Source organism: Taeniopygia guttata, chromosome 1A, assembly GCF_048771995.1.
Source record: "Taeniopygia guttata chromosome 1A, bTaeGut7.mat, whole genome shotgun sequence".
Taxonomy (NCBI): Eukaryota; Metazoa; Chordata; class Aves; order Passeriformes; family Estrildidae; genus Taeniopygia; species Taeniopygia guttata.
Genome location: NC_133025.1, coordinates 71,844,055 through 71,857,558, shown reverse-complemented (window position 1 = coordinate 71,857,558; position 13,504 = coordinate 71,844,055). Strand labels below are relative to the sequence as shown.

At 41.3% G+C, this 13,504-nt stretch overlaps 1 protein-coding gene across 4 annotated transcripts in view; it reads right to left on the bottom strand.

Annotated features, from left to right (window-relative positions):
- LRP6 (LDL receptor related protein 6) overlaps nt 1-13,504 on the bottom strand; it is a 244,183-nt gene that overhangs the window by 125,645 nt on the left and 105,034 nt on the right. For all 4 annotated transcript variants that reach the window (XM_072923934.1, XM_072923932.1, XM_072923933.1 and 1 more), the window contains one exon: nt 124-11,897. In XM_072923934.1, coding sequence (XP_072780035.1) covers nt 11,606-11,897 — 292 coding nt within the window. In that variant the 3' untranslated portion in view covers nt 124-11,605. The remainder of the gene's footprint in view (nt 1-123; nt 11,898-13,504) is intronic.

The window sequence follows — 13,504 nt, the reverse complement described above, 5'->3', positions numbered from 1 at the left end:
TGGGGGAACCTTCCTTACTTTGGGCCTTGGCAGCAGCCCGCAGAGCCTCACACAGAAAAGAACTGAATGAGATCAAAAAGTCTTTGTAGTGACCTAGACACGTGCTCCTGACCGCCCAGGTACCTGAAAAACCCTCCAGACCCCAGCTCTTGCTGAAGCAAATTATCCACCTTCACCGTTATCGTGGTTTGACACGGAAAAAGAACTTTTCCGGAAGGAAGAGGTCAATTTAGACATTGACCAATTAAAGGCAGACACGCCTCTGAGAACACAGAGGGGTTAAAAGCAGAATTCCCAGGAGAACTCGCCCTCTTTGGTTCCGGTCAGCGGTCAGTGCAGAATTTGCATTTTCCTATGCCCTTTTTACTATGGCAGAGGTTTCTTAAGTAAAAGGTTAAAATTCAACACATAATTTTACAAACTAAAATTTAAATGCTTAATTCATTTTGTTAACTCAAGTGAACTCCAAAAATCTCTATTTCAGTCCCCCCTTTTCTTAAAATATAGTAAATTCTTTTACTACAATGGTCTAGATCTAAATTCTGACCTACCATCACGACAGTTCTCCTTCAGCAGGATTCCTGAGTTCTAGAGAGTGAAGTCAGAACGGCCACACATTTTAACATCCTTTAATTCTACATGAGTGTTAAAATAGACATCATTAAACTTACAGTAACTAAAATGAATAAAGCTATAATGGGATGACATAAAGTGGTCATGATCCCAGTTGCAGTTGATGACCATCCAAATAGTGCATCCCACTTTGAGTTTTGTTTTTTCACTAGGGTTAAATTAACTTGTTGTATGCTGTGTAGTTTGATTTTATTAACTTGAACATATTGTGGGATACAATTGGTGCTGACTATACAAAGTCACACCTAGGAACCTTGAAGTTGCAAATACAAAAATTGGACTGATTCTTAACAGATCAGCAAAAATCCCCACCCACTATGATAGATTCCTTTTGTCTGGGTAAATTTCAGTTTACCATAACCTGGTGTTATTCTCCAAGTGGCTTCTGGAACTTTCTTAACACGGCTGTGATGGATTCAAGCATTTTGTCCCTTAATCTTGATTGTAGTGAAACTAAGTAAGGAGCACTTGGTATGGTCCCTCCCATTGTGGTTCCAGGGCCTTCTCTGTAAGAGACTTAATACATACATAGTCTCCAGGTTGTACGTCATGTACTGGCGCATCAAGCCCTGTGCCCCGGGTTCCGGACACATATTTTTCAATTGCTCTAAGTTGTTTATTTAGAGTGATCAGGATAGGAGGTTAGTGATACGTCCTGGGCAGACATTCCCTTCCACACACCATATGGTCTCCCATAAAGCAATTCAAAGGGACTCAACTTTTCTTTAATCCTGGGTTTTGTTCAAATCCACAGTAGTGCTAATGGGAGGGATTGAGGCCATGGTAAATTAGCCTCTTCTCCCAATAGTACAATCTGTTGTTTGATCAAATGATTCATTTTCTCTACCTGACCACTTGATTGTGGGTTATATGGGGTGTGATGTTCCTAGTCTATGCCCAAGTATTAGCTAATTTGTTGCACTAATTTTGCGATAAAATGTGGTCCTCTACCTGAGGAGATTGTGGCTGGGACTCCAAAGCACCAAAGCATGGTATGATTTCCTGCACCAATACCTTAATTACCTCCCAAGCTTTAGAAGTCCTGGTGGGGGATACTTCTGGCCATCCTGAAAAAGTATCTGTTAGCACTAGTAAAAACTTATACACCCCTTTTCTTGGCAATTCTGTGAAATCGGTCTGCCATTGCTGTCCAGGCCCATGACCCTTCCCAGTCTGGCCAAGTGTTGGTTTGGGAATATTTCTGGGGTTGGTCTGGAGGCAAAGGTCACATTATCTAGTCACTTGGGTGATAGTGGCTCATAAATGTCTAGCTATGATCCTTTAATTTAGATATGTATATAGGGCATCAATTCCCCCAGTGTGTTTTCTGGTGTTCCTCCCTTATTAGGGACCATGATAAATAGGAGGGTATAACTAATTTTCCTTCTATGGTGGCCCATCCCCTTGGTTATAGTCTCCTTTTTGCTCATGGATCAAGTTTTTGTCTAATTTGTTTTATTTTGACTTACCTTCGAGGGAAATTTGTCCATCTGGAATCAGGGCCGCCTCAGTTATTACCTCAATTTTTGCTGCTTCTTTGGCTTCCCTATCCGCCAGCTCATTCCCTTCTAATCCCGAGTTTATCTTCTGATGTGCTTTAATGTGCATGATTGCTACTTTCTCTGGCAACTGGACTGCTTCTAAAAGTTGCAATATTACTGATGCATGTTTAATGTTTTTCTCTTGAGAGTTCAGCAGTCCTCTCTCTTTCTAAATGGCTCCATGAGTATGCACTACTCCAAATGCATACTTTGAGTCTGTTTATATGTTCAGTTCTTTCCCTTTTGCCAATTCTAAGGCCTGAATTAGAGTAACTATCTCGGCCTTTTGCACAGAGGTATTTGTTGTTAGGGGTCCAGATTCTATTACCTCCTTGCAGGTAGTAATTGCGTACCTGGCGTGCAGTTTTCCACTGATGACATAACTGCTTCCATCAGTAAATCAGACTTCTGCATTCTCGAGAGGGGTGTCCTTCAAGTCCGGGCAGCTGGAATAGGTGGCCTTGATGGTCTCCAGGCAGTCATGTTCCATTGGTTCCCCTTGGTTTTCACTGAGGAAGGAGGCTGGATTGACAGTGTTAGTCACCACTATCTCTACATCATCTTGCTCCAACCAGGATAGCTTGGTATCTCAGGAACCGTTGTGGGGAAAGCCAATGCCCGCCTTTTACCTCTAGCACTGCAGACACTGTGTGAGACACTAGCAGAGTCATTTTCTGGCCCAGGGTGAATTTGCGTGCCTCTTGGATATTCAGTACGGCTGCTGCAACAACTCTGAGGCATTCAGGCCACCTTTTAGCTGCTGCATCCAATTGCTTAGAGAAATAAGCCACTGCTCTCTGGTATGGGCCGAGGTATTGTGCTAACATTCCGAAGGCGATTCCTTGATGCTTACTCACGTCTGGCAATCCCGGAGCTGGAGCTGACATGAGGGCTTTTTTCAGCTGGTTGAAAGCCTGCATAGCTTCTTTTGTCCATTGGAGGTCCCTGCTTTCAGTTCATATGAGGGCTTAACAATCAGTACACAGTTGTAGATCCATAACCTGCACCACCCTGTCATCCCCAGGAAAGTTCATAGTTCCTTTACAGTCTGAGGTTTTGGGGTCTGGCATATTGCCTCCTTCCAGCTTTAGCCCAGGGTACGTTGTCCAGCACTGACTTCGTAACCCAGATAAGTTATTTTCTGTTTTACTACTTGGGCCTTTTTCTTTGATACCCGGTACCCTTGGAGCCCCAGAAAGATCAAGACGCTTAACATCCAGACCACACATGCTTCTCTTGTCCATGTGGCTATCAGGATGTCATCTACGTACTATAATAGCTTCCCTTCCTCTGGAGGGGCTTCCCAGGTCTCTAATTCCTTTGTAAGTTGTTCTCCAAACAAAGTGGGTGAGTTTTTAAATCTTTGTGGGAATCTGGTCCATGTAAGTTGAGTTCTTCACCCACTTTTAGGATTTTCCCATTCAAATTCAAAAATTTTCTGGCTGGCTTCGTGGATAGGAAGACAAAAGAAAGCATCTTTTAAATCTAAAATGGTAAACCAAGTTAGTTTGGGTGTTAAGAAAATTAATAACATGTAGGGATCGGCCCCCACAGGATACAGATCCTTAGACTTTGTTCATGGCTCACAGATCGTGTACTAACCGGTACGATGCATCAGGTTTGCGAACTGGTAGGACAAGGGTATTAAAATCAGATTGACATTCTTTTAATAATCCTAGACGCCAAAAGTTCTCAATTACTGGGCTAATTCCTATCTTATCCTCCCTCCTCAAGGGACACTGTTGAACCCTGACAGGTTGCTTTCCCTCTTTTAGCCTGATCTGTATAGGGGGAGCATTTTTCACTCTCCCTGGTACATCAGAGGCCCATACCCCAGGGAATACCTGATTCATTATCTTTTCACTAATTTCAGTTTCCCTTGTGACTTCTCTAGTGGTTAATACCAAACTCAATATTTCTACATACTTTTGATCATTTACCTCCAGATCATTTTTAAATGTAATAGTTGCCTGTAATTGTCCCAGCAAATCTTTGCCCAAAAGTGGCTCAGGGGAATTGGGCACATATAGAAATTTGTGGATCCCCCACTGCTTTCCCAGTTTGTATTTTAGTGGCCTAAAGAAAAATGCCTTTTCAGTTTGGCCAGTTGCTTCTGTAACTATAGCATAATTATCCCCTAAGGGCATCAAGGCTGTATTTAGAACTGAGTACGTTGCCCCAGTATCAACTAGGAATTTTACTTTTTTCTCCATTTCCCCCAGCTTCAGATTTACAACCAGAGGGCCTGCTGGGGTAGTCTCCTCTGGTCCCCCCTATGATTCAGAGGAGGCTTTGATGCCACAGTCCCTTTGCCAATCAGGGTTATTTCAGAGGGAGAAGAACATATCACAATAAGAAACTTCCTCCCATTTCTCTTCCCTCCATAGATATTTGATTAAACTTTTTTTTTTGTGTGATTAAAAAATTAATTCTTATTCAAATATCCAAATAAAAATATTAATTAAAATGTATGATTAATCAAACAACCACATTAAAATATTAATGTATTAATTAATAATCAACAATACTTTATCTCATTACCTTTAATAATAAAATACTAATGTATTAATTAATAGATTATAATTAACCATTAACTTTTATTAATTTGCTGTTTGCCCGGTCCCACACAAATTTACGAACTCCAAAAGGTTCAATACAAACCACAGGGGAGAAAAGAAAAGAAAGAAAAAAAAAATTCTTTAGTTCTTCTTTTTAATACTAAGGCTGTTCCACTCTTTTATCCTTTCCCAATCCTCTTCAAACATGTCCCATGTTTCAGAGACTAGGTGGCTTTTTCCACATATGAAATTCACTATTTTACACCTTGCTTGTTCAACCCCTAGGTTATAGTATCTCAGTAATTCAGGGGTGCATGCACAACATGTAGATCTCCGTCTGTATGAAATATAATACCTCCTCTGACACTTCAAGCATTGGAGGAAAGCCCAAGCTGTGTGCCAGTCTGGCTTCCAGCAAAAAGTTGTCAATCCACACACAAAACAGGGGATTACCCCTTCTAGACCCCACCTCAAGGGGTTTCTGAGTGCCCGTTCAACTGGCAGCTGTTCCCAGTCAAAGGCTAGATAGCAACTTGTTGAACTTTGGTATATCCCTCCCAAGAACGCTCTGTCTCTTCCTCAGTCCTCCCATTCTATGACTACCAGGTCCCCTGATGGATGCAGAGACTGACTTGGTTCAAGCTGAAACCACTTGTGTAAAGTTTGTCTTGGAGGCCGGTCTCTGAGGCTGAAGATAGTGGTTTTCCTCATAATTGAACTTTTGAACTTTTCTCCTTCACACGTGCGCTTTCGGTCCTCCTTTGGTGCATATCTGAGTACATCTGTCAGTGTTGGTAGGCTTGGAGACAGCGGAGCCCCTTTATCTGGGTTCTTGCAAGAAGCTTCAGAATTTGCATTTTCCTATGCCCTTTTTACTATGGCAGAGGTTTCTTAAGTAAAAGGTTAAAATTCAACACATAATTTTACAAACTAAAATTTAAATGCTTAATTCATTTTGTTAACTCAAGTGAACTCCAAAAATCTCTATTTCAGTATTGTCCTGTAAACCAATCTCAGGAAACAATAACTGAGATTTTAAGCTTTAAAATATTGTCAGTTGCACTGCAAATCCATGTGTCTGCGGAGCCTTCTAAAGCATTAGAAAATTCAGCCCATTCTGACTTTTATGGAAAGCAAAGACACACATTGTGGCTTTAATTACCTGTCCTCCAGATGCCGAAATAAAATGAAACATACTTCTCGTTTTCTACTCTTAGTTTTACTATAAAAATCAACGTTTCATTTATTACAACTCAGTTTATAGTAATAATTGGAAAGGATTTTTGTACAAGGTTTATATACACCATACAACTAAAGCACTTTATTTTACAAAAAAAAAAAAAAGTTAGTGATGAGTGAATAGGGTTGGCCAAATGTTGGCCATTACAATATAAATACATCCTTGCAAAGCACCATCTTACTGAAGTTGATGAACAAGAGACACACCAGCTGGCTTTAAGACAATGACAAACAGTGATTAAAGCTTACAAAAAAAGAACAAACAAAACAAACCAAAAACAAAGAGTTAAAATCTGAAAGCAGCACTGGATCCTTCACTTGCCAACAAGGCTAGTTCAGATTAAGCCTAGTGGTATCCTCTTTACAAAAAACCACTTCCCTTTTCCACTGACTCTCCACTGCACGGCTTAAGGCTGCAGCCATTTTAATCAGGACTTCAAAGCTGCTCCTGGTTCATTTAAAGAGGGGAACACTGGCTCTCCAACAGTTTGTAACAACCACCCTGCCCTCTTCTAGGACAACCCCGAATAAAACACCAACACTTTACTTATCCTGTCCTGCACAGTTCTGGTGTGAATCACCAGTCCCTATAAATGCTACAAATCCCTTCCATTTTTAAAGATGGGAAAAAAAGAAAATTTTGGATCACTACTGTATTTTGACTTCTTTTAGAAAAGAAATGGACTGTTTTGTAACCCTTTTCAAGCTGTTACTTAATTCCTAGCTTATTAGCAAGGTTTATCTGTCACCTGCCATTAAGTTAAAGGTTAGTTTTCAAGCCATAGCAACACCAAAATGCAATTTAAAAAATCTCATTGCTAAGAAAGCAATTTCTGAATAGCAATGGTTAAATTATTTTTTCACTCAATAAGCCAGTTATTTTTCTATTGCAGAACTAATAAGTAATCTGCACAGTACAGGTCCAGAAGCAGATTCTGCCACTAACAATACTGTGTAACAAACATGCTCAAGGCAAAAAGGTCATGAAAAGAAAGTGATTGATTTCTTCTTAAGAGGCATTTTGAAGAAGTCATCTGATCCAACAGAATGTGTGACCAGGGAGTTCTGTAGCTCAAGCATTTCCCCTCAGAATGGTGCTAATTAATTAATCTGACATTTGCCAAACAATTAGGAATGGAAATTATATTCAAGACAGTGGCTTTTTCTTTATCTTAGCACAGGTTTAACTACTTTAAAGCTTAAACTGTGTTTAGGACTTACCAATGAAGGCATCTCTAGAGAATGAGCTGTAATGAATAGAGAAGCAATGCAGAGCTGAAGACCACAACACCAACAAGGCCCATTAGTGTAATAAATAGGAATGACAGGGATTTTCCACATGCACCTTCACTTGCAGCTGAATGCAGCAGCTGGCATATCAAGGGGTTTGGGTGCAATTTTTTTCCATAATTATGCTAGGGTTGCAGACTGCTTTTCATGTCCCCACAAAACACAGAGGAGCTTTACCCATCTGCAAAATGGACTCCAAAAGTAGAGAAACAATATAAGAAATGTGCTTCCTCTCCTGCCTGGTTTAACACAGCATTAAGGATTTGGGTGTTCTGCTGTCTGTCATACAACCTGGCCAAAAGGAGCCCAGAGTAGGTGAGACACAGCAGGACAACGCTCAGCATTATCACTCTGGGAGTCAGAGAGGCTGAATATATGCACAAGAGAAAATTATCAGCTTTGGGTAAGTGCCCGTTATCAAAGATTTGGGTACCTGCACACGCACTTGTACTTGCATGTGGGAGGGAAATGCTGCGGCAGAAATCCAGAATTTACAGTGCAGAAAGTTTCCACTCACAGCAAAGTGAATCCTTTGCTATCAAATGGCTCACTTGCATATTTTGCATTACTGTAAATATTGCATTTAACATAGGTGCACAGGTTGCATGAATTTATATTCATGGAAACCATTCTTTACTTCAAATGCAGATGCTATGTACGTGTTCCATTTATCACATCCAAGTTATTTCCTAACAAATATCCTGGTATCCAAAAGCAGTGAGAAAATGAAGAGTGCCCCTTAGAAAGCCATGAGCAGCATGCAGCATGACATGCCAGGTATAACTTTAAAAGGTAGACTTAGATCTCATTAATGCTGCCATTTAAACATGCAAAGTTAGTTTTTAAAAACTTCTGCTGCAATGTCTTGTTTTGTTTTTTAGCTACAACAGGCTGGGCATGCCAGCTATTCCCATCACCAGACAGACAGCTAAGAATTGCCCAGTATCTACAGAGAGGAAAAAGTACGCAAGGGTTCCTTATATTAATGCCCTACTGTACCTGATGGTGTAGGGTAAGAACCTTTATGCTTAACTGGAAGGACAAGGAACAATTTCCCCTGCCATCAGCGAGATCCCTTCCATGCTAATGCTACAAACCCACTTCAGCATCTCCTGAATGGGCATGTCTGTGCTATCTACGGTCCCAATACCTCAGTCAACTGGAGCAGCAGGAAAAATGATGACCCTCACTGAGGGAAAGAGAGAATATGAATCACAGCTGGCTCAGTGCCAAAGTGGAACAGAGAGAAAATGTTCAGTCACAGCATTTATCCATTGGGAATGTGTCAGGTGTGGGTGCTGGTTGCATCAATGCTTTTTTAATTTGGAGATCTGCCCAAGAGGAGCTTCACAGATCAGCACTTCTTTCAAAAATTTACTCCAGTTTACTGGGAAAATACATGCATTTGCAAAATCATATCACAGCTTCCTGCTCAGGTGAGGAACAGCCTATGCTCCATGCTGGGCATTTTCAGTGGAAAACCCCAGCCTGTCCACTTCCCCTTTCATGAACCTCCCAGAAGCACCCAATATTTGATGCACAAATTGAAACCTCTGTTTCAGAAAGACCTGATCAAATCCTACATGGAATTCTATGGCAACTCCACTGACTTCAGTTTGGTTATGTGGATGTAAACCAGCAAAGGAGGCAGCACGATCCATATGCAGAGAATGTCTTTCTTCTAAACAAATCCTTACTTATAATTAACACACAAATTTACCTGCCCAAAGCTCCCTCCAAGGGGATGCCTCAGTGAGGCAATCCAGCTGCACCAGAAAGAGGATACCACTCCTTAAGCTCAACCATCCTGGAGTTTTTCAAAAAGAAATCGGCACACGGAGAAAAGCATTTTGCAAGGAGAGACATTGCCATTGCAGTACAAGCACTAGGACTGAGATACAACAATACAATATTCTTCTGAGTTCATTAGTGCAAGTTTCCACATGTGAACCCCACACAGAATGCTGTACATGAAAAAATGTAAACAACAGAGAAATTCTAATTCTCATCGGTGTGCCAGCCTCACCCCCAACCCCAACACACCCACCCTCCCCCCCTTCATATATATGGTTTTCAGTTCCCTTATAGTTCACAACACCCTCCTCAACATCCATCCTGCTGGACAACACAAGGAAGCTTCTCCACCAGCAAAGAAGAGCCAGAAGAGTCAGAGGAACAATTACCATAATTCTTAGAAACTAGAATGAAGCTGGACAAAAAACCCCTTAGTACGCCATCTTCAGAGACCAACAGCAATAGCCTGGAGATCACCAAGGCTTTTCAAAGATTCCTCATGTATTCTGGACTAGTAGGAAAAACTCTTTATTACAGATGGAATCCCAATGATACAGTTTTCCTTGGAGCTGAAACCAAATGAGGATCCAGTACTCCAGATGAGTGGCAGCTAGCAAGAATAACTTGTCACTAATTTTGTCAACAGCATCAATTGCAAGCCCATGCCATATTTTCAGATAACTTGTGTTTTAGCTGAAACTGGCTGGGAAGGAAGCAACAGAGAACAATAAAACCCAAAAGGTGCCTCTGGAAAGTTGCTATCCCCATTCCAAACTCAAAGGTGAGGAGGCAGGAGCTTCCAGGACCTTTGTTTTGAGAGAGAAGACTCAGAGGGGCAGTCTGTGAAGGCACTGAGAACCTTCAGTGGATGTGATGTCAAAAGAAGGTGCAAATGCACAATGCCATCTAAGACCAGGTATATTGTGTGCTCTGCTGCAACAAAACAAATTCAAAGCACTGCACTGGAGTCCAAGAGGAGCTAACAATATCCTAGGTTGCCCCTTAAACTACACAAATAATGTTTTCACTTGATTAAAATTGCCCTGTGAAAATCACCATGATGAGGCTGATGGGAGAAGGGGTTAAATATGACAATATACAAAAATAGAGATGTGAATATAAAATGGTTTGGTTAAGAATATCTTAAAATTTGACATTCACAGTGGTTGATACTTAAGTATTAAACTCACACCACACAAAAGAGGAGGTATGTAAAAATCATACTGAGAAAAACTGGCTTTACCTAACACAAAGAAAATATGAGCAGTTATTATAGTAGGGGAACCCCTTCCAATGATCAGAACATCTGTTTTTCTTATGGACAGTTGTTTCACTGAAAGCTAAATACTTCCTTACTAGGAAAAAACAATATATATATTTATATATATGATTTCGATACTGTGATATCAATATACACTGAAAGTACTGCAAGGATATATTATTCATTTACAGTAAAACTAACAATTTTTAGATCATAAATATGCTATCTATATTATATGTGGTATAAAAATATTTGACATTTTGTGGGCACTAGGTCAAAATAAGATTTTCTTTTTTAAGGGAGTAAAAATCATTCAGGTATAAGCATATTACCCTTGTCAATGATGTGAGAATCGTACTGACCTGGTACAAAACAGAGACCTACCATGCTGGCAAGCAAGGAGGATAATGTATAGCATGATAATCACTACATGACAAGGCTAATTAGGAGAAACCCCAGCATTTACAGCAGCCCAGTTGTAGCAGTACATTAAATAGGAATATCATTAATTTAAGTGACACGGGCAGGAAGAAAGGATGAAGAAAGAAAACCTAACTGGGATTAAAACCCAAATTTTAAGATACACCCAACAAAAATAATTGAAATTTCAGAAGCAGGGAGAAAGCTTTAAATGCTCTCATTTGTTAAATGCATTAAGGAAAAATAGAGGTGTATTCATTTTAAAAAGTGTGCAATTGATTTTCTGGATTCACTGCTACGACTGCTGTATTCATGTAGAAAACAAAGCCCTTTGTGTAAGGTTAACATCTGTCCTGACTGAATTTTCAAGTTTAACTTTAGTTGCTGGCCCTCTGCAGTTAACATAGAGGTTTTTTGGCTACTTCCAAGTATCTATGGTATGCTGCTCTGAGACGGACTTCTTTATTATTAATTACTTTAAACATTTTTGGTATTGACGAAACTCACATATCACCTCACTGGACAAGAAACATATCCCAGTCCTTCCATTTCCCTATGTGTTCAGTCACTTCACTGGATTAAGGCATGTTTTTGCATTCCATTTGCAAAAATAAAAACTTTTTGTACAAACATCTGGGTTCTTTTATACAAAAATTTTTCTTCTTATGGCACAAGCAGCAGCTGCTGTTTACGAAAATATATAAATACCTTTTTTTTTTAATTCTTCTGTACAAATATCTTCAGTGCTCCTCTGCCCCACATTTAACTGTACACTGTCCTCCTCCTTGCTCGGTTTCCTCCCCCCGTTCCCAGCAGAACCTTTTGTATTTACAGCGCAGAGCAGAGGGCGCAGAACGCAGGGCTGCCCCTCAGGAGGAGTCTGTGCAGGGGGACGGCGGCGGCGGGTACAGGTGGTGCGAGTAGCTGCGCTCGGTGTAGGGGGACGGCGGGCAGCTCTCGCAGTTCTCCTCGGCAGACAGGTACTGGCTGCGCGGCGTGGGCGGCGGCGGCACCGGCTCCGAGTCGTAGTTGAGGTCGCTGGTGTAGCCCTTGGTGGCGGCTGCGGGGACCCGGCGGCTCGGGGCGTAGTCACTGTCGCACACGTCCGTGCTGCAGGGTGTCGTGGGCGGTGCGAAATGCCGGTAGCTGTAGGGCCGGTAGCTGTAGCGGGGAGATGGAGGGGAGAATGGGTCACTTTACCTTTCTCAGAGGGAATAAGCCAAGGTGGAAACAGAAAGCAAGGCAACCTCTGCAGTAATGCACAGCATCTCCTCTCCAGACTTCCCTGCAGAAGTGCTACAGCGTAGGGCTTTACTTGTTGAAAATAAATTTTGTGCACAAAACTGCTGGAATTGGACAGTAGGCCACATTTGGTGTAAGTATTCTATTATCGCGTTCAGGTTAATTTAATCCATAATGTTTTGGGTTCCCCATCCCTGGAAGTGTTCCAGGCCAGCCTGGACAGGGCATGGAGTAACATGGTCTAGTGGAAGATGTCCCTGCCCATGGCAGAGGGTGGAACTGGATGGGCTAAAGTTCTCTCCTACCCACAGCATTCTGTGATGTCAAAACACTGAAGAACCCAGGTTTTTTAAGTGCTTCCCAGTCTCCAGATGTTTCCAGTGACCCTGGCACTGCCTCCTCAGAGATACAAGGAGAACCTGTAAGAGCTTGTGCTGTGCCACAGAAAGGAGCAGTGGCTGGGGACAAGTCTCACACAACAGGCTCCCTAAGGACTTAACTGAGATAGAAAAAGTTGCTCCTAATACAGTGGGACAGGGAAGGCACAGGTGTGCATGTGGCTCTGTAATAGCTGTGTTGCAATTATGGAGAAGATAATTCTGTTTCCATTATGCAGTTTCTGGATACTAACTTCCAAGGCCAGACAAAAGGACTGAAAATTACCTGGCACACTCATAGCACTCAGGAGAAGCATTCCTTAGAGAAGTAACTGGGATGAAAGTCTCAAAGGCTGCTACCACAAAACATCTTTTAAAATGAGCCGAAGATACTTTCAAGGAAACAAATTAGAACGGGAAATACATGGTAACTACAACTCCTAGCATCACAGTTAGCGGCTGGGAATACTGAGGGGTTGCAGCTCCTCTATAGTCAAGTCAGAATATTAGGAAAGAAGTAAGATCAGAAGCAGCAAGAGCAGTGTTTATTTTTGGGTGGAGGAGCATTTGGAAAAAATCAAACCCTATGCTACATCCCTAATATAATTTATAGTACTAAAAGTCACATCAGCTAACCAGCAGATGACCTATGCCGGTGCCTGAATTTGGTTTCTTTCATTAGAAAATTACTTGTAATTTTAAAAGATTTTTCACATGGCTGCAAAGGTTCATTATAAACATCTGGTCTGACCTTCTGCACAACAGAGGCCGTATTTTCTGCTAATGGAGAAGTCTGTTCAGCCCCAGAGACCTCATTACCCAAAGGCCCCAAAGCCTCTGTGTTAGGCAGGCACATATTTTAGACAAGTACAGCACTCTCTTCTCATTGACCAAACCTACTGGTGATTTGGGAGGGGAACCTTTACACCCTTGGGTAGCAGGGGTCTATTGCTCTACTTTTGGTAACTTGTCATAAAATCGTAACTAACTCCAGCATTCTTACAGAGAACGTAAGAAAAATACATTCAAACAAAGATGAAATGCATGCTCATAAACACTAGTCAAGAGAAAATAAAGCAAAAGGTTAGCAATCTTTTCCAGATATTAACCCTTATTGTGTCAAACTAGAAATTCTGTGCTTTATCTAGA